Source organism: Rhinoderma darwinii, chromosome 4 (assembly GCF_050947455.1).
Source record: "Rhinoderma darwinii isolate aRhiDar2 chromosome 4, aRhiDar2.hap1, whole genome shotgun sequence".
In the NCBI taxonomy this organism is placed as follows: domain Eukaryota; kingdom Metazoa; phylum Chordata; class Amphibia; order Anura; family Rhinodermatidae; genus Rhinoderma; species Rhinoderma darwinii.
Genome location: NC_134690.1, coordinates 122,690,480 through 122,712,529, shown reverse-complemented (window position 1 = coordinate 122,712,529; position 22,050 = coordinate 122,690,480). Strand labels below are relative to the sequence as shown.

The following is a 22,050-nucleotide window of genomic DNA, read 5'->3' as shown; positions in this document are numbered from 1 at the left end:
TGAGACATGGTACGTTTCTGAGTATCAAGAGTAACATGTAACGGAGCTCAATGAGCGTGGTTAGATACAACAGCTAAAGCAGTCCATACACCTGGAGCAGCAGAGTTTTTAGGACATTATAAAAAATGATTTAATGCTGAAAAGACTGATCTGCTCTCCATCATACACTGGTGTGAGATAATGGGTTCAGCAAAATAACTGAATGTGTATGTGTAGGCAGGCTCCCTCTCTCCCTCTTCTCACACACTCTCTCTCTTCATCTCTCAATGAGACTCCTAAAAATGTTTCATTCCTAATACTTGTCATTTTTCACTGCGTGCAAATTTTCTGAACACATTTAGGGGGAAAGAGGTGTCTGATAATTGGAGAAATAGGTATTTTTTTTTCACGATATATTACATAGTTTATTATCTTTGTAGACAATATTGGTTTATGTGGAAAAAAATTGAAAACAACAAGTATGCTTTAAATTTTTACCATCACCTGCCAAAAAAGCAGAATTTATGGTGTGTGTCAAATACAAGGTTCATATAATGCGCTAAAGCTACTAAAGATTATGATGCAAAATATTGGTGTAAATGTACGCCATCCATGAGGTGATGTGAAGGAAGATAAAAATTTGTTTAACACGCCTAGCGAGTTGGGGCAAATATATTTTGCCATGTGCATCATTTTCATAACTTGGTGCAATTTGTGCCATTACAACAACATTCAGCACTATTCGATAAATCTCCCACAATGAGCTTTAACCCCTTGATGATCCAGGTAGGAGTCTGCAGAGTACCTTCAGCATACTATTATGACACTAAGAGCATGTGAGCACTGTCACTGTGCGATCAGGAGCAGTTCCGCAGCTGTAATACACAGCCGTACTCCTGCTCTAATGCCAGAGATCAGAGAAACCTCTAATTGGTGTTGTTAAATTGATGTTGTGGTTTGCAAGAGGAAAGCAAAGGAGGGATTCCCCTTTAATCACGTCACAGGGATATCCTATGACGTGATCTATACCAATACGCAGACAGCCTGGGGTCTATTGAAGTACCCTAGGACGGTCTCTTCATGATTCCTTTTATTAGGGCATACTTGTACGCTAATGTACTTGTATATATGTATATATGCAAGTACATCATTATGTAAAATGAAATAATTAATAAAACTCTTACTATGGGATTTAAAAACATTTTTAATAAAATTTAACTCAAACACTATCTGTGAACGAAGTAAACCATACTCTACATATAATGCATTTTATTATATAACGGTTACAACAACAAATAATAGATACATATTAGGTATCACAATAACAATAAAAACCTGTTCTATAAATCTATTACATAATTTAAGGTGATTGGAGCAAAAAAAAAACATTAAATAAAAACTCTGAAAACAAAAGTTGTTTTTTTTTGCATTTGAGTCCAAATATATTTATTAATTATTAGTATTAATATACATTAATCATTAACATATTGTACCCAAAAATGGTACCAAAAGAACAATAAGAACCATGTGTTTTGTGCCATTGTCTCTTGCAAAGCAATACTAAAGCAATTTTTTGACATTCCACATTCATTTGCCAATCCAGGGGTGTACGGTGAGGTTTTTCCTTGAGTTTTTCTCTGGTTTTATCAATATAATGTAGCATTTGGGATAGAATATACAAGCAAGCAATCCAGCAGCAGATGAAAGAATGGCAAAGATTTCCACGGCTGTAACGTATTTGCCACTTGTACTAGCATAACCAGGAATGAAGCTCACCCAGACCATTACAAACACCAGTAAGCTGAATGTTATAAACTTTGCCTCATTAAAACTGTCTGGCAAGTTCCTGGCCAGGAAGGCCAAGATGAAGCAAAGAACTGCTAGTAGGCCAATATATCCAAAAGAAACTAGGAATGCCAGCTCCGACTCCCTGTTGCACTCTAGAATTATCTTAGACATTACAGTTTCCCTGTTCTTCTTTGTAAAAGAGGAAGCGGATGATAAGAATCCAATACAGATAACAATCTGAATAATGGTTGTGAATCCAACTAATATTCTCTGATGAGATCGGTGAAAATATTTCAGCACAGCCTGGTTGGGCTTTGACATTGTAAAAGCTAGAATGACGACTAACGTCTTTACTAGGACACATGATATACTTAAGACAAAGCTTATGCCAAACACTGTTTGTCTTATAACACACAGATAAGTGGAGGGTTCTCCAATGAAAGTGAAGGCCCCAATAAAAGACAATGTCAATGACACAAGGAGCAGGAAGCTCATTTCTAAGTTGTTGGCTTTGACAATTGGGGTATTCCTGTATTTTATGAACACCATTATGACCAGAATGGTTTGACAGATACCCAACACAGCAGCTACAGAGAATGTGATTCCGAGTGGTTCTCCAAAAGACAGGTAATCTACCTCCTTGGGAATACAAGCATCTCGATTCCTATTAGACCAGTAGTCTGCTGGGCACTTTATACAGTCCGTAAAGTCTAAAAAATAAAAAATACAACAGATATTAGAGAGCAATTAATGGCAATAGTACAATTAATCTATACATCTATCCCTATAGACATAAATATATATACACTCCTCAACATTGAAAACGCAACACCAAGAAAGACAAGCCATAAGGTTTTGCAAATAGAGGAAGTAGCAGGTGTCGCTAAGATTTGCAACTGATCAAATTTTCAAGCACCTAGCTCCAATCTGTGGCATGTGGAGGAACATAAAAGCCAGATTGAAAGCAAAGTTGTTTAGCCACATGAAACCTCAACAATCGGATCAAGTGGTGTGGGATGATTGTGGGATGCCCCCTGTTTGTTAACGTGCCAGTTATCGCCACTTGTCGTAAACTGAGAGAGACAGAATCCTTGAACTGAGAGACCTTGGTTTATCACTCCAGCAGATCGCTACCTGCCTAAGCCAAGATCTCAGCCCTGTTCAATGTTGTGTATCCCGGAGGTTGGCAGAACAACAATGAACGAGAATTACAGCAAGAGGTGCGTGGAGGAGAACCTATGCACGTATAGATCGTCTGATTGAAGGAATTGGCGCTTAGTGATCCATTCTGTACTGCAAGTGAAATTGGATGTCAAATGCCAAGCCTAGGGCGGCAACCAGTGTCAACACAAACCATCAGAAGGCGTTTGCACGACATTGGGCTACGAGCCAGACATCCAGCTACAGAAGTTCCATTGACAACACGCCACCGTTTTCAAAGGCTATGATGGTGCACAGCAAGTCGACAATGCAGGCTGGAATGGAGTTCTAACCTCTTCAGCGAAAATTCGTGCTTTTGTCTCTGATGCAATGATAGCTGGAGATTGGTCTGAAGATGACACGGGCAACGACATGAAGAGGCCTTTACAAGGGAACGTCACACTGGTTCTACTACCGGGATTATGGTGTGGGTGGCATAATGTATGGTAGCCAGACCTCTCTAGTCTTCATTTCAGGTACACTAACAGCTCGGCGTTACATTGATTTGGTTGTGGAACCAGTGGTACGGCCATTTCTCCAAAGTGTTCTAGAAGCCGTTTCTCAACAGGACAACACCAGGCCGCATGTTCCTTGCGCTACTGTGAGCAGCCTATGTGGCATAAACTTGCTACCATGACCTACAGAGTCTCCAGACTTGTCTCCTATCATAAATATCTGGGACCTCATTGGTCGGCAATTGCAAAGGGAGCTGCCAGCAGCCAATCTTGATGAGTCGCGTGCCCAAGTGCATTTAGTGTGGCATAACATTCCCCATACAACCATTAATAAACTCATTGATAGCATGCCAAGGTGTGTAAGTGCGTGCATTTCTGCACCTTTCGCTCAGACCCAATGAATAAATCAAAATGTTTGGAATATTTTGTTTCCATTTTTTTTATCATTTGCATATCACTAACATGTCTATCGATAATGAGATTTACACAATTCAAAAATACTGTATATATATATATATATATATATATATATATATCTATATATATGTATATACATATATATATGCATACATATATAGTACTGTGCAAATGTTTTAGGCAGTTATGGAAAAATGCTGCAAAGTAAGAATGCTTTAACAAATAGAAGTGTTAACAGTTTTTTTTTAATCAAATAACAATATACAAAGTGAATGAACTGAAGAGAAAGTTAAATCAAATCAAAATTTGGTGTGATCACCCTTAGCCTTCAAAACAGCATCAATTTTTCTAGGTACACTTGCACAAAGTCATGGATTTTGGAGGATTATAGTAAGGTGTATCATGAATCAATTATACCAAAACAGGTGATAATGATCATCATTTTCTTATATAGCCTGAAACACAGTCATTTACTGTAATAGAAACACCTGTGTAGGAGACTTAAAACTGGATAAGTAACAGCCAAACTCTGCCACAAAGGTGAGGTTGTGGAAGAAAGTTTCATGTCACAGGACCACCATGGCAAGACTGAGCACAGAAACAAGACACAAGGTAGTTATACTGCATCTGAAAGGTCTCTCCTAGGCAAAGATCTCAAAGCAGACTGGGATTTGAAGATGTGCTGTTCAAGCTCTTTGAAGAAGCACAAAGAAATGGGCAACGTTGACCATCAGTGGTCAGCCAAGGAAACTTAGTGCAGCAGATCAAAGACACATCATGCTTACTTTCCTTCGAAATCGGGAGATGTCCAGCAGTGCCATCAGCTCAGAACTGACAGAAACCATTGGGACCCAGGTACACCCATCTACTGTTCGGAGAAATCTGGCCAGAAATGGTCTGTATGGCGTCCAAAAAGCCATACCTTCGATGTGGAAAAAAGGCCAAGCGACTCAACATGCAAACCGCAGCAGGTGCTCTGGACTGAAGAGTCAAAATTTGAAATATTTGGCTATAACAGAAGGCAGTTTGTTTTCCAAAGGGCTGGAGAGGATGCAATAATGAGTGTCTGCAGGCAACAGTATAGCATGGTGGAGAAAGTTTGGGGCTGCATTTCAGAAAATGGAGTTGGATATTTGGACAGGATTAATGGTGTCCTAAATGTTGAGATATACAGGCAGATTGTAAAGGATCTGCCAGGCACAGCTTCTGTGTCAACGCCCATGGGTAATCAGTCTGCACCTGCTTCTATGTCTGTGAGACTGACTCCATCTTCCACCACTCAGGATGGCAGGCTTAGGAGTGGGAGAGCCTATCACAGCCTGGCCAGACGGAGCTAGCTCCCACCCTCTATTTATACCTGCCTTTCCTGTTCCTCCTTGCTTGTGATTCTGCTCTGTTGGTTTCCTGGCCCTGCTGCAGCTTCTTGAACTATTTGTCCCTGCTGCATATTGACCGTGGCTTAATGACTACTCTCCTGCTCTGCGTTTGGTACCTCGTACACTCTTGGTTTTACTCGGCTTGTTCACTACTCTCCTGCTCTGCGTTTGGTATCTTGTACACTCCTGGTTTGACTTGGCTCGTTCACCACTCTTGTTGCTTACGGTGTTGCCGTGGGCAACTGCCCCATTTCCCTAGCTTCTGTGTACCCTTGTCTGTTTGTCTGTCGTGCACTTATTGAGCGTAGGGACCGTCGCCCAGTTGTACCCCGTCGCCTAGGGCGGGTCGTTGCAAGTAGGCAGGGACTGAGTGGTGGGTAGATTAGGGCTCACTTGTCTGTTTCCCTACCCCCGTCATTACACAGATACATACCCATCATGCAAAACCATCAGGGATGCATCTGATTGGCTCCAAGTTTATTCTGCAGCATGACAATGACTCCCAAACATACAGTCAATGTCATTGAAATGGGTTATCCAATCTCTAAAAATTGGTGGCCTATCCTCACGAGCGCTGCTTCCCCTTCATTCCTGTCACTGCTCACACTGTGAATCACTGACAAACTTGTAGCGGCAATTCACAGTATTACATCCTTCTCCCATTGAAGTGAATGGGAGAAGGCTGTAATTTCGAACCGCTGCTACAAGTGTGTTGGCGATTCACAGTATGAGCAAATAAGGAATGAAGAAAAAGCAGAGCACATACGAGTGCTGTGGCCCCCTCAAAACAGCTGATCAGTGGGGGTGCCGGGAGTCAGACCCTGACCGATCAGATATTGATGGGCTATCCTGAGGATAGGCCATCAATTTTTAGGGACTGGAAAATAACTTAAAGAACTTCTTTTTCTGCGTAAAGAAGAACAAGGCGCTCTGGAAGTGATGATACGCCCCCCACAAGGCCCTGATCTCAACATCATCGAGTCTGTCTGGGATTACATGAAGAAACAGAAGGATTTGAGGAAGCCTACATCCACTGAAGATCTGTGGTTATTTCTCCAAGATGTTTGGAACAACCTTCCATCCGAGTGCCTTCAAAAACTGTGCAAGTGTACCTAGAAGAATTGATGCTGTTTTGAAGGCAAAGGGTGGTTACCTCAAATATTGATTTGATTTAGATATCTATTCTGTATATTCACTATTGTCAATTTTGTTAATTGTTAAAAAAAACTATTAACACTTCTATTTTTGAAAGCATTCTTACTTTGCAGAATTTTACCACAGCTGCCCAAAACTTTTGCACAGTACCGTATGTAAATAAATATATATATGTATGTGTGTGTGTGTGTGTGTGTGTGTGTGTGTGTGTGTGTGTGTGTGTGTGTGTGTGTGTGTGTGTGTGTGTGTGTGTGTGTGTGTTGTTCTGGCTGTGTTCACTATTGTGTTCATTTTTTTTTATTACTACTACTATTCTTTCTTCAATCAGGCACTATAGCTTTCTGATCATGACTCCTATGTGTTTTAGGCTCCGCTCACATGTGTTGGATTCTGCGCCCAAAATCAAATCTGGTGATAGCCTGCATCCCATGCATGTGAATTGTGTTTTTGAAATAATCAGCCGCGGAAATAAGAAGCATGCTACTTATTGCCGTGGATTCCGCACAGAAAATCAGAGGATTAGCCCCATGAAATAAAAATGGGGCTAATCCTCATGCGTATCTGCTGCACACCCGTGGCACATTGGCTGCAAATATACAAGTGTATACCTCCAATTTCTACCGGGGAAATACAGGTCACATTTAATGCCGACGTGTGATCGTGGTCTTGATTAGAATGACAGTGAAAATAAAGCAAAAATGTAGTACCATACCAGTTCCATTGGATATTTCACCATCTGGGCATGGAAGACAACTGAAGCAGCAGACTGGTTGTCCCTGTATGATACTTTTTCTAAACCCAGGCTTGCAGCTTCTATTGCACTCTGATTGTGGAGGCTGAGACAAGGAATTAAAATCAATCATTACTGCAAAGTGCACAGTAAACCACTTAAAGATTTTACACAATATTTTATATTTATATTTTAGGCATTCTAGAAGCGTAATACAATGACTTTGGGAGAGAATTAAATGCAAGACTGCAAAAACCTAATCCACATGAATGACTTGTCCCATATAGCCAAAAACTATACAAAAATCTGAAGTATCAAAGAGGTGAGATGGTATCCAAACAAAAACATATGAGTGTGTAATAAATATATTCCTGCAGAGCAATGTGGGTTTGATGTCTCATATAGCCAAATTGCTATACATAATAATGCAGTTTCATTGAGGTGGAACAGTATCCAAATGATTTTACCAAGAAAAGATACGTTCCTATAAAGCCATCATCAAACCCACATGGCTCTACAGCAGGGGTCTCAAACTCGGCTGGGTAAATGGGCCGCACATAGCAAAAATTTGAAGTTGACGGGCCGCATTACTTTCAAATGTGATAAATACAAAATTATTGTTAATCAATTCGTTATTTGAACTACTATACCAATACTACATTACTATAATAATAGCGCTAGGTTTAAACTTACCGGAAATTTGCGAGTTTACTCCAAGTGTTTATTTTAACAATCCAGTTTTCCAGTTTAAAATTGTTGCTAAATACAGTCTGACTGCTCAGTTGGCAGTGTTTGGTAGGCACAAGAATGTCAAGATTGGGCAGCACCTTTTTAGATAGTGCCACAGTGCCCTCTGCAGATACTGCCACCCCACCCATAGATAATCCCACGGTGCCCACTGTAGATAGAGCCACAACCCCCCTAGATAATTCCCCAGTGCCCTCTGTAGATAATGCCACAGTGCCCTCTGTAGATAAAGCCACATCCCCTCCCGTAGATAATGCCACAGTGCCTTCTGTAGAGAGTGCCACACCCCCCTAGATAATGCCACAGTGCCCTCTGTGGATAATTCCCCAATGACATCTGTAGATAATGCAATGGTGCCCTCTGTAGATAATGCCACACAAACCACTTTGTAGATAATGCCACACACACCCCTTTGTAGATAGTGCCACACACTCCTTTTTAAATAGTGCCGCACATATCCCCCTATAGATAGCTCCATTGGGGCTCCCTCTAGGATTGGATTTCCCAGCCAAAGTTTTACCGGCACTTTGGCTGGGGATTCCTCTCCTGGAGAAGCCCCTAACGTCACTGTCCATATATGGACAGTTACGTGAGAAGCCTCGTCTATCAGCGGAATCCCCGACCAGTGAATTGGCAACGCGCTGGCGGGGCATTCCGGTCCCGGAGGAGCAACTGACATCACTGTACATATATGGACAGTGACATCAGAGGCCTCATCTATCAGCGGATTTCCCGACCAGAGCGCTCTGGCTGGGGATTTCACTCCTAGAGGGAGCCTCAATTAAGAGATCTATAGAGAGGGGGGGGGTCTAGCACTGTCCACATGGTAGGGTACGTGGACAGGGAGGAGTGTGCAGCGCTCCTCCTTCGGCCTGCTCTCTCGCTGTCAGCGGGTCGCAGATCACAGCATCAAGGGCCACATGCGGCCCGTGTGTTTGAGACCTCTGCTCTACAGGAACGTATCTTTTCTTGGGAAAAAACACTTATAAGTTTTAGTTTGGATACCATCTCACCATTTTAAGGCCAGGATTACACACGCAGTTTATTGAGTGAAACACAGGAGTGAACACAAAAGAAAGGAGACACATCAGTCTTTTCTGTATACCTTTTGTTCATTTTTGATCCACTTCTGGCACTGCATCAAAACTCTGTGTGTGTGATCCTATCCAAATACTGCATTACACCGGATAGGTCATCAGTATATGATCGGTGCGTGTCCGACATCCGGCCCTGCACCGATCCGCAACTCCGGCTGCCTCCTTGCACCGGATGTTTGGAACGGGATGCAGGAGTTGGAACTGGAGGCAGATGGCTCCGACCACTGCATAGCAGCTCTGCTCCTATTCACTTGAATAGCTCGGTTGCTATTCTTTGACCAAAGCCATCTGCTTCCGGCAACATCGTCCGATGCCTGGAGGCAGCTGGAGTGCTGGATCGGTGCGGGGTCTGGGTGTCGGACACGTACCGATCATATACTGATGTCATGTCCGGTGGAGAGGTCATCAGTGTTCAGAATGTGGAAAACCCCCTTAATCCTTTGTTCCTGCAGTACATTTAAACTTTGTCATGTGCAGGGGGGGAGGGGGATAGACTAAAGTCAGGGCCATGCAATATTGTGCACTTCAGGCGCAATTGTAAATGTTACAAATATCTTTGTCTGTATACCAGTGTTTGCTTTCTGAAGTGCTTTGTTTTTATTGATGGAGGTGCAGTCTTGTCTACGTGTTCTTTTCCTTTTTGTAGTTGTTTCAACACATGCTGATTTGCGGTCTTGTGCATTATTTGTGGTTCCCACTCGTACCTTACATACAGATGTAGAAACAGCACCACTCTTCTCCAAGAGCTGTGTCTAGTATAGCAACTCCGCTACATTCACTTGATCAGAGATGAACTGCAATACCAGACACAGTCCATGGACAAGAGTGGCGCTGTTCCAGGGCAAACAAAACAAAACTGACAATTTTCTGCTCCCAGATAACCCCTTTAACAAAATTGACAATTTAATTTGAACAATCCAAACCTGAGATTCTGCTCCATTCCACAAAGTAATCTGTTCATTGATCACTAGCTGGCGGTCCATAATTGTGCTGCCATAGTAGCTTCCCACCTTCTTGTAGCTCAATAAGCCATTTTCTCCCATCTGCCAGTTTACAACATCGTACTTTGCCACTGGATCTCCATTTTTGTCAAAGTAGTGATAATTTCCAGCTGGATCTGTGAAATTCACAGCTTTTAAAGCGTTTACCAACTGCGAAACAAAAATAACAACACATAGACATTGAGGTAGTGGTAGGAAACGTGTTACTATATTATTATACTATATTATATTTATACTATTTTATATTTACGGGAAGGTGTCCGGGCCATAGAAAAGCTCCGCAAAAAATAGGACATGTCCTATTTTTTGATTTAACGGACCCTGCTCTCATTCCTTATAATGGGAGCACAACCCGCAAATTCGGGTGACTGTACGCGGCCGGCCGTAGCCGTAATGATCGCCCGAGATTACAGCTATGACCGTGTGCAGGGGGCCTTAGATTTCATGAATGAATAACAGGAATAGATGCATTGCTAATAATTCTGTTCCCCCAACACAGATTTAGCAATATGGATGATGGAGATTATATATGTTTTCATGCAGTGTAATGTATTTACTTTAGACAGTCAAAATTGTTCTTTATTTTAATCCAAGACTTAAACGAGTTGTCCAAGAGTGTAGCATATATGACAACTGGCCACATCTCTCTCCTCCTATAGCAAGGCTGCTGATTGGCCGCTCACATGCAACTTCCCCTTCCTGTACCAGAGGTTGACACAGAAGGAGGAGTCAAGTCGGCAGAGACTGAAGAGTAGCGGCTATGTAGCAGGGTAAAGCTCTTGCGCCAGTTAAACATATATGATTTAAATACTCCTCAATGATAAAACTCAACATCATAAACACACATCCGACAACATCAAACATTTAATAAGGATTTATGCTTAACAAAAAACACGTGACATTACCTGATAGGGTTGCAGGTTGTGCCCTCTTGTACAGGACTCATTTTCGCAAGACCATAAGCTATTAAGTGCATTTACAATGGCATATATTGCATTGTAGACATTACAGCTGATTCTCAGCTGCGAAACATCTGTATATGTATTATTCACCAATAATAAATCCTCATTACCAGTGCAAATAGTCGTATCATTTGTTATCTTAGTATGATCAGGCCAGGAACACTTGAATGAATGTTCCCAAAATGACTTTGTTATAATATCTACGGGCTTCTGTTTAGTATTCAGCTGGAATAGGAAATCTTTAAGGCCTGGAATGCTCCCTGTGGGTATTGCCAGCCCCAATGTTCCACTAAAAAACCTGGTATGCTCCTTTTCTATGATAAATGCAGATGTGCTCCAGCCTTCGCTTGCCAGCCAAGTTCTATCGGTAATATTTTGCTTGGCTATTTCCCAAACCAGTGGTAATAAATTGGTGTCTCCAGAGAACACAATGATAACTTTAGCTGAGGATTGTTTTATAGTTTCAGCAATCTGGAAGTATTTCGTCTCGGAATACATTAAGGGAATTATCTCTGAGAATGCAATACAGACGCCGAGCCGCACAACCTGCTCCGTAAAGAGCTGGACTCCAACATTCCCATAATCATTGTCTTCGGCTAATGTGCCCACCCACTTCCAGCCAAAGTGTCCCACTATGGCTGCCAAGGCAGTGGTTTGAAACGTGTCACTTGGTATGGTCCGAAAGAAGGAGGGGAATTCATGTTTATTACTCAGACTGCAAGGACCCATTATCCACTTTACCTGCCCAGGACCTTAACCATCCTTCTTTGAATTAACACACCAACACCTTCTTTATGCAAATGTGGAAGTGGCCACAGCTTTATTATTATTTACAACCATCGGCATGAAGACATATATATATTTATTTATTTCCTCTCCTCCTGAAATGCCGATGCTCCCTGTCTCCATCAGGCATGTAGGGTGCTACCTCCGTCTTCATCTGCCGTACTTTCCGCCAAGAAGGGGGAACTGAGAAACCTACTCAGTCCCCCGACCACCCCCACCAAGCAACGCCAGCCCTCTCTCGGCACCATCCAAGAGATCCAATAAAAAGATATCGAGCCCGATATCATTCAGATGCACTCCATCCGGTGCCAGCAGATCTGCATTATCACCCTCCAGGGATTGGTGTCGCAACCCGATCCCCCCTATAGAGCGAATGAACCGCGACACCCGCACATTAATTAACCTGCGCACTCTCTCCAAAGCTGCCATATTCCTCGCTCCTCGCCACACCGTGCGCGCCACTATTTCGGACCAAACTATCACGCAACGGGCGAACAGATCCCGAAAACGCGCCAAATCAGTTCGTATAATTGACAATAACTCAGCCATTTTCACTTGGCCGATATCATTTCCACCCGCATGGATGATTAGGACAACAGGTCCGTACGTGTGCCTTGTAACTGCCACTACTTCTGGCAGTAACTGCACCCACCGTAATCCCCGGACACCTCTCCAATGGACGTCGGCCTGTGCGAGGCCCAAATTCGGACCTAATGGCCTTCGACCCGCTCGAACCGCTGCCCAATGCACATACGAATGCCCCAAGATCCACACTTGGGGGCGCCGCAACCCTAACAAAGAAATTAAGCTACATTCCGGTCAAATGAAAATTACAGGCAGGGTTAACATAACACTCCATATAACAGGAAGGAAAAACAGGGGGGGGGGGGAGGGGAGGGGGGGGAAGGGGAGGGGGCGACCTTTCTTATGAAAAATTCCAGCTTACACCATCTTTAAAACCAGATCAGGTCGCACATATGACTTATAGCTATTAGAGCGCCATCTACCCAGACTCATGATAGCCGCTGAATCCAAGCCCAAGGCATCCGCCTCAGTTGCCGCACCTATCCTAAATGAATGTGTACCAAACTCGCCCGGCGGCAAACCTAGATACTTCAAGCCGGCCTTAAAAATCGCCTCAAATTGAAAACGCGACATCGCGGATCCATCCTGATGGATCAAGAATTGCGTCCCGGGCACTCGGACCAACACGAATTCCTGGACCCATTTTACCGGGCAATACTGCCCCCCAATCCTCCCAATCGACAGCCAAGCCCCCTTTCCTACCACATCAGTCTTTGACCTCCGCACACAGACCCTGAGAGAATCTCCCAACGTTACTACATCCGATCCGAGAAGACCACCGCTCGCACTTACTCTGTGCGGAACCAGCTCACTAACCCGCAAAGCGGCAAAGAAAGCCAACGAAAACGCCGCGCCGAACAAGGACACTTCATATTCATCCCGACACACAAAACATAAAACGGCTAGCAGCCGACCCAAAAGTGAAAAAGATACTGGCCGCCTCGTGTCCCTTGAACACGCCTCTTTTTTCCACCCTTTTAAAGACTGCCGAACTACAAATTCTTTTGTAACATCTCTGCATCCCCACAATTTTAACATAAAGGCCACTCCTGCTAAAAACTTGCTCGCCGTGGCCGCACTACCCCCTTCCTGACGTATTTGTACCAAACTTGCTAACGTGACGTCCAGGTGACACCCCTCCTGTGATGGGAAGTCATTCCCCGCAATCTCCAACCACCGATCCCACGCTCTGCAATGACTCTTCCAAGTCGCCGGTACCACCGAACCCCTCAACAGTCTCATAAGTTGTCCTCGACCAGGGCCCATAAGTGAAGGGGGGGGGACACCCCTTCTGCCAAAGCTGCCGGGTGCAATTCCCGAAACCGGGACATCTGTGAACGAGACAAAGCATCAGCCATCACATTACTGACACCCGGAACATGTTTTGCACGAAACCACACATTCAAACGCAAACACTTCAAAACCAACCGTCTTAATAAAGCTAATACCGGCAACGAAAAAGACGACAACCCGTTCACCGCATGCACCACCGCCATGTTGTCTGTCCAAAATACAATCCTCTTATTCACCATCACGCTACCCCATAACTCTATTGCAACTATAATAGGAAACAATTCCAATAGCGTTAAATTACGTAAGACTCCCAAATCACTCCAATGCAAGGGCCAAGGGGATCTACACCAACTTCGGCCCAAAATTGCTCCAAAACCATCACTTCCGGCTGCATCCGTAAATAATTCCAAATCTACATTAGACAACTCAGCGTCCTGACACACCGACCTCCCGTTAAACGAACTCAAAAAAGAATGCCAGACAAACAAATCCTTCCTCATACAAGAGGTTACCCTGATAAAATGATTTGGCTTCGAGATACCTCTAGTGGCTAAAGACAAACGCCTAGAAAAAACACGACCCATTGGAATTATACGACAAGCAAACACCAGCAATCCCATTAACGACTGTAACTGTTTTAACGTCACTTTTTTCGACCCCATGACCTGGTCAACCTGCGTCACTAGCCTTGCCAATTTATCATCTGGCAACCGAAAAATCATCCGCTCGCTATCTATTTCGATACCCAAAAATGACAAAACCGTTACAGGACCTTCCGTCTTATCCTCGGAAATAGGTACCCCGAAACGCGACATCACCTGTCGAAACACTCTCAGCAACGTGCTGCACAACCCAGAGCCCCCCGGGCCCACAAAAAGAAAATCATCCAGATAATGAATGACCGAGTCACAACCAGACTCCAAACGAACTACCCACTCTAAAAATGACGCAAACATCTCAAAGTAACTGCATGATATTGAACAACCCATAGGAAGGCACATATCCACGTAAAACCCTTTGTCTAAACAACAACCCAGCAGGTGAAAACACTCCGGATGAACCGGCAGCAAACGAAAGGCCGCTTCAATATCAGATTTGGCTAACAACGCCCCTTGTCCAGCCGCCTGTACCAACCTTACTGCAACATCAAAAGACGTATACGAAACCGCCGCCTCCGCCCTAGAAATACCGTCATTAACAGAACCACCGCGAGGAAAAGAAAGGTGATGAATCAGCCTAAACTTTCCTCGTTCCTTCTTTGGAACTAAACCAAGGGGGGAAACTCGCAGATTCGTATACGGCGGCTCGCTGAATGGACCTGCCATTCTTCCTAATTCCACTTCTTTTGCTAATTTTAGCCGCGCAATGCCCACATTCTCATTGATCGACTTCAAATTGTCAGCCAATGACAATGTCGCAGAATATTCAAAAGGAATCTCAAAACCAAACGAAAACCCGTTAGTGAGCACCTCTGCTTCCCGCCTCCTGTGGTACCGCTCTAACCATGGGCCCATCTCGAGCACGTTCACCGGCGTTCTCCGCTGCGCCGGAAGGAGGTGCCTTGACCGGCTGCTTACCTCTCCGGAAACACCGGAGCGCCGAATGAGCGCCCCCACAGATGGAGCATTCATGTCGAAATTTGCACGTGGCAAAGAAACGACAGTGGCCCTCATTGTAGAGCCAACAGGCACCTGTGGGCCTAGCGGCCGCAACTCCAGGGGCGGGGCCCGGTGCTGCGGCCGCACTGGGAAAGGGGCGTTGTTGCCTACTCCCTTGCGCTAAAATAAGCTGCAACCACACGTCCGTTGCCTTCGTCGCCCAACTAATATCAGGCGACAAAGCCAAACGTCGCCGAAATTCTTCATCATATCGCCACCAGGCCGCACCACCGTGCAGCCTGTGGGCGCTGAAAATTGTGTCAAAATAGACAAACAACTCGGCCCCTTTCCAAGGATAGCGTTGGCAAATAACATGAGCCAGTGTAGCGTAACACTGTACCCAGTTGCCAAATGTTTTCGCTACTTTTGCTTTTCTATCCGAACCTCTCTCAAAGCCCCGCTCCTTGTCGACAGTCACCTGCTCCACCGAGACCAAGGACCAAATATCCACAAATTCATTCCTCCAAATCTTGTCCTTGACCTCAGCTGACAAATGAGTCCCGAGAGGAGCGACTCCACAAAACAATGAATCTCTAAACGTCAAACTAGCTAAAGCATTCTCTTTCTCAGACGGGGGCATAGCTCCCTCTGGTGGCACAGAGGGACACGACGTTCCCTCATTCACTTTCAACCCAGCCACCACGGCTTTTAAAACAGAAATCAAATCCGCACCCGCTGCATTAGGTTTATTAAGCCATGCGTCACCGCAGGCCGACTCACCGCTCCCAGAGGTCCCACCGACTCCAGAGGGTCCTTCAGCCACTTGCCGCGGCACTGGAACCACGGCCTGCACCTCCTCCACCGGCCCGGCGGGAGGTACAACCTGGGACAGCTGCTCCTGATCCACCGACAAGCGCTGCACCTCCCGGCGTCGACTGCGTCTCTGCGGCCGTGAGGATCTCCTCGACGACCTCCTCCATGATCCGGATGATGCGGACGTCGTCGCAGACGAGGAGGAGAAACCATCGCTGGAAGACGAGGAATACCGTCGACCACGCCTCTTCCCGTCACCTGACCTGCGACGTCCATGATGGCCGTGCCGGCGATGTCCACCAGCCCGGCGTTTCCTCCCTCGCCTGGAACGCTCCCTTCTTGGACCTGCAGGAGAGAAAGATGACAAGGCAGGAGAAGGGCAAATAGCATCCAAAACACCCTCACTCCTATCTTTCCTAGCACACTCCCCCCCCTGCCCCTGATCCGTGCTGACAGGGGCCCGGGGGGGACCGGGGTGGAGAAGCGACAGGCACCGCAGAAGCCCCCGCCCCCTGGCTGGGCTGCTTGCTCACCGTCCGCCTCCCCGCACCCGCCGCCATCTTCTTTTTTCGTGCGCCGCCATCTTGTGTCCTGGCTGCACTGCGCCTGCCAGGATGTCCCGCCCCTGTTCCCCCCGCCGCCAATTCTGGCTGCGTAGAGAACAGCACGGGGAAAGATGGCGCCGACCCCGGCTGCACACAGGCCCCAGAAGCAAGTCCCAGCTCCTGTGAACATGCCGCATGGTAAGCGACCATGTCGGACCAGTCGCCTGAGTCCGCCATATTCACCCCACTGTCACGATAGTCGGCCGCTGCCTCCGCGCCCGCATCAGCAGCTCGAGGCGGGTTGTACCGTGCCCGTGCCGGTTTAACAGCCGCCCTCTTACCGCCATGGGGAAGGACGCCAGCGCGACGAGTGGACGGGGGGGAGGGGGGCACTATGTCGACCGACGAAGCACCCGTCGACATAGGCCTAGGGGACCTGCTGGGACCACCGCATGACTGTGCAGCAGTCACAGCACCCCTCATAGCAACAGGGCTAGGGCTTAGTCTAACCGGAGGGCGTGTAACGCGCTGCGGCCTACCTCGGGTAGCCGCTCCCGACTGTTCCATGCCCCGCTCAGCTCCTCGCCTCTCTCCTTCCTCCAACAGGGATTCCAGCCAGGCAGGCCCCTCTGCCGCTACCCGCTGTGCCACCTTCCGCAACAGTTCTTCTGCCATCTTCTTAACGACCACGCTCTGAATCTCCACAGCAGCAGCAAAGGTGTTTCTTCCACTGCAGCTTGAAGGTAAGAGGGCTTCCTGCTCCAAACCTCTGCCTTATATCTTCTTAACCACGCCCCTCTTACCCCTTGTTGACCAATCCTGATCCTGGGCATTATTTCAAACCGTTCCATCCTTTCTTAACCCCTTGCAGTCCCTGACACTCTCCCTAGGCGCTTCAGTGTCTACAAGGACATTGATCGAAGAAAAATAGCTTACCTACAAATGAAAAGAGAATGGAACAAGTCTCTCAAATTTTCACTTCCACTTCTCAATTAGCGTAGCAGCGAGAATACAGTATGCAGCATTTCACCAAAGTTATACGTGTGCTTGTGTCTTGGTGGAAGGGATAACATGCAAGTACTAGTAATGAGTATCCAGTAAAATTATACAGACTGGGGCAAGAAAGGGCACCCAACTGATACAGTGTGCAAGATTTGTACCACACGCTAACATGAGAAATGCCTTGGCATCTTCCCTTCTCTGCTGTCACAACAGTACAAAGTTTTGAACAGAATAGCTGAGTTATTTCTGACTTTCTGGTTACTATGAATAAAAGCCAATTTAAAAAATGCTTAGAACTGCATAAAACATTAATTTAAGAAAAAAAAAGCTTTCAAAAGTGTACAAAGCAGTGCACAAAAGGGTCACAGAAGTTCGGCAAAAGTTAAACCACATTTTTTTTTTTTCTAATCGTTGCATATTACAAAAAAAAAACAAAACAACTTTGTGTGGTTTGATCCTGCAGTCACGTGTTACTCAAATTTCCAACCTCTTTTGATATCTGTATGTTAGCAAGAAGCAGAGGTCAGTTGGAAGTAACACATAACTGTACAGTCAGACGACATACAGGGTTGTTTGTAGTCTGTAACTATGGAAACACATAGGCCTGCATTGGAGCTGTATACTTTACATTTGAGGGTATGTTCACATGACAGCGTCCGTAACGGCTGAAATTACGGGGGTTTCCGCCTGAAAACATCCCCGTAATTTCAGCCGTAATGGCATGTGCAGGCGCTTGAACGCCGTGTCCATTATGGACGTAATTGGCACTGCTATTCATTGGAGTCAATGAATAACGGCTCCAATTACGGCCAAAGAAGTGACAGGTCACTTCTTTGACGCGGGCGTCTATTTACGCGCCGTCATTTGACAGCGGCGCGTAAATATACGCCTCGTGTGAACAGACAAACGTCTGCCCATTGCTTTCAATGGGCAGATGTTTGTCAGCGCTATTGAGGCGCTATTTTCGGACGTAATTCGGGGCAAAAATGCCCGAATTCCGTCCGTAATTAGTGTGTGTGCACATACCCTGAGGCTTCGTTCACCTATGTGTCAGGGTTCCGTTCTCACGTTTGCATCACCATTGATTTCAATAGTGACGGATCCGGTGCAAATGGTTTCCGTTTGTCTCAGTTGTCGACTACACTATTCATTCCGTCAAAATGACAGAACCCTTGCACAACTCACCATTGAAATCAATGGTGATGTCTCAGTCAGGGTTCTGTTCTGACGGGAAGCTCTGATTGAACGTCAGAACGGAACCCTGATGCAGATGTGAATGAAACCTCGAAAGTATTTGAGCACTAACAAACAATGGTTGCTAAAGGCCTGTTCGCATCAGTGTTGCCCTTCTGATGAGCGGTTCCATCGGAAGTTTCCGTCAAGTTAACTCCTCAACGGAAAGGCGAACGGAAACCTTAGCTTCCGTTTCCCTCACCATTGATCTTAATGGTGACAGAAACGTTGCTAAAATTTTCCGTTTGTCACCGTTGCGACAGGGTTCCGTTGTTTTTATGTAATTAATAGCGCGGTTGACATTTCCGTCACCATTGAGATCAATGGTGAGGGAAACGGAAGCAAAGGTTTCCGTTTACCTTTCCGTTGAAGGGTTAACCTGACGGAAACCTACGATGGAACCCCTCAACGGTAGGGCAACGCTGATGTGAACAGGCCCTAAGTTGGACCTTTTAACCCCCTTCCCTCCACAGCCATTTTTAATTTTATAATTTTTTCTTTCTCCTCCTCACCTTCCAAAAGCAGTAACTTTTTTATTTTTCTGTCAATATAGAGGGCTTGTTTTTGCGCGACCAGTTGTAGTTTTTCATGGTAAGAATTTTTTTTGTACTATATAATGTGCTGAGAATCTGAACAAAAAAATTATTTGTGGGGTGGAGTGGGGAAAAAAACAGTGATTCCTCCACAGTTTTTTGGGTTTTATTTTTATGGCATTCACTGTGAAGTAAAAACAATATATTAGCTTTATTTTGTGGGTTAATACGTTTATGGCAATACCAAATTTATATAGTTTATTTTATTACTTTTACAAAGGAAAAACTGTTTTCTGTCACCATATTATGAGAGCCAAAACTTTTTTTATTGTTCTGTTGATTGAGAGGTCCGAATGCTTATTTTTTTTGCAGGGCGAGCTGTAGTTTTTATTGGTACCATTTTGGGGTACATAAGACTTTTTATGTCATTTTTATGTGGGATATGAGGTGACCAAAAAACAGCGATTATGGCGGTTTAATTTTTTTTCTTTTTACTGTGTTCAGCATGCGGGTTAAATATTTATAAAATAAATATGATATTGTAATAGTTCAGACTTGGCCTGGGACCCCAGCCCTGGAAAATCTCCTGACATCACTGTCCATATATGGAAAGTGATGTCGGGAGCTTTCGGACCTATATGTGTAACTTACACCTGTGGCGTATGCCATACAATGGCAGCCATCACCCATAGTCTCCCACATAAAGAACAAAAATAAATAAATACCCTGTGGTATACATTTTTTGTGGGATCCTTTAGGATGGAATAGCATAGTGTACTACACTATTCCATTCTCAAAAAAAAGGTATACTGGCGTATATCAACCCGATGGAGACCAAAAGGACACTCTTTTGGTTTCCGTCGGGCTAATGGAGTCATATAGACACGTTTATGTTGTACGCCGGGAGCTTTACTGACCTACACGATAAACGTAGGGCACAAACGTGATGTGAACAGGCCCTGAGAAAGGTAAATGTTAGCATAGGGATCAATTTAAATTAAGTTGCAGTAACATTGTTGTCTTAACTATCTGAGTAACTTTAACCTCAAATTTATTACCTTACATTAAAAGTGGTGGTAATGCTATGTACAGTTACAGTCATTATATATACAGTCAGATACATGTGTACTCAATTTTATATATGTATGTGTGAGTTTATCTAAAAAAGAATCCTACCTGTGGATAGCGGTAGGTGCCCAATATTCTCGCCATTGCTATGGATATAACTGAAGCTGATTCGCCAATTACAGCAGACAATGCAGACTTTTCCTGGCATTGATAATTTGGTACATCTTTTGCTTCCGCCCCGGATCCAGAGATCAATGTAAATACCTGTTTAACCGCTTCAGCTATATTATCACAAGTGTCATAGATTGCATAGCCTACTGATATATTAGGAAGCAGGTGAGTATTATTATTAATGTCTTCTATGGCATAGATCATAGTTCTGATCCAACGAAAGCTCCTAAAATCAAAGCTGAAAATACATAAATATAATACATTTTTGGGATTTAAGATCATAGAAAACATCCAAAAAACACATAGTATATAAAGGTGTCCAAAAAAGTAGTGAAATAGATTGCGGACTTTCAGGTCAGTACCATGGTAACATTTCAATAGGTTATATATTTTTTTTAAAATAGGACCTTTTTAATGGACTAGAGTCTCCCTATATCTTCTTGTCTGTTTTCATACCCTGCCTTCCTTTCATACCCAACCCTAATATTCATTTATCTTTTCCCTTTTCTTAGTATCCCCATGAATTTCTCGTACTTTATCATCACATATGTGCGCAGGCATACCCGGCATGGTGTCTGAAAGGGTCGAAAGACCCACATGAGAGAACAGCTGTATTGTAAATGGTACACGGTAGTTGAGGCGCCAAGAAAGCTTAAAATATTACCTGTACCTCACACTTTTTCCAATGTGAATTCTTAAGTTTACACAATCAGCATGGTTAGTATCAGTATAATTACTCAATCCTCCACTTTTCTCTCAATAACTTCATCCATTTAATCATGCTGAATTGTCTTCTCGGGCTACAGATGATCAGTTTCCAGATTGCATTTGTTGATCAGTCATTATGACAATATGTATTTGGGAACATTGTTCCCGTATTATTTTCTCTTAAATATCTCCTTACCTCAATGTTTCTTGTCCCGTAAAAAAATACAACTTTAAAAAAAGCACCTTACAAATTCTGACCAGATTAGAATAAAAATACTTTTACTATAATCTGTTCCCTATGATAATATGTATTCAAAAATGTCAATGCTTTAAACACTTTAGTAGATTTTTTTGTTTCATTTTTATCCTTAATTAAATATATATTGCACATGTATGGGAGAACATAAACTACGGAAATAAAGATGTGCTACAACAGACAGAAAACTAAGAAAAGTGCCCATATAATACAAACACCTACCTATCATCACACATTTGGGAAGCTGGATTTGTATGAAACGTTGTAGGACCCACTCTGCTAGATCTTCGGACCGGGAAGACTCCTCCAATCACCACATCTCCAGAGCTGGATATTCCGGGGATCACATTTGTGTCTAGTCTACAGGGGAATGTTACTTCACAAAGAGATACATGAAACAGCAAATGCAGCATGTAACAGAACGTCTTCATGATTTATGTGAACTTGTACACTCAGCCCCTATTTATACCCTCCAGAACACTTGTCTGCTCAGGTTTAATTGTCCGAGAACTTTGTTGTCAGGCCCTCTGGGAGGATCCGATATGGATGCAG

The 22,050-nt window shown here is 44.3% G+C and overlaps 2 protein-coding genes across 2 annotated transcripts in view; both read right to left on the bottom strand.

Annotated features, from left to right (window-relative positions):
* Positions 1 to 1,521: 1,521 nt before the first annotated feature.
* The window catches only part of LOC142760460 (extracellular calcium-sensing receptor-like), a 28,757-nt gene continuing 8,228 nt past the window's right edge, over positions 1,522 to 22,050 (bottom strand). Inside the window, exons 2-6 of the mRNA XM_075863651.1 lie at positions 21,721 to 21,858; positions 20,472 to 20,772; positions 9,868 to 10,095; positions 7,083 to 7,206; positions 1,522 to 2,477 (exon numbers count right to left, since the gene is read on the bottom strand). Of these exons, the coding sequence (XP_075719766.1) occupies positions 1,567 to 2,477; positions 7,083 to 7,206; positions 9,868 to 10,095; positions 20,472 to 20,772; positions 21,721 to 21,858 (1,702 nt within the window). The 3' untranslated portion in view covers positions 1,522 to 1,566. The remainder of the gene's footprint in view (positions 2,478 to 7,082; positions 7,207 to 9,867; positions 10,096 to 20,471; positions 20,773 to 21,720; positions 21,859 to 22,050) is intronic.
* LOC142758983 (vomeronasal type-2 receptor 1-like) lies at positions 10,827 to 11,636 on the bottom strand. The gene has a single exon (XM_075860756.1). The coding sequence runs from the start codon at positions 11,634 to 11,636 to the stop codon at positions 10,827 to 10,829; it is 810 nt and encodes a 269-aa protein (XP_075716871.1).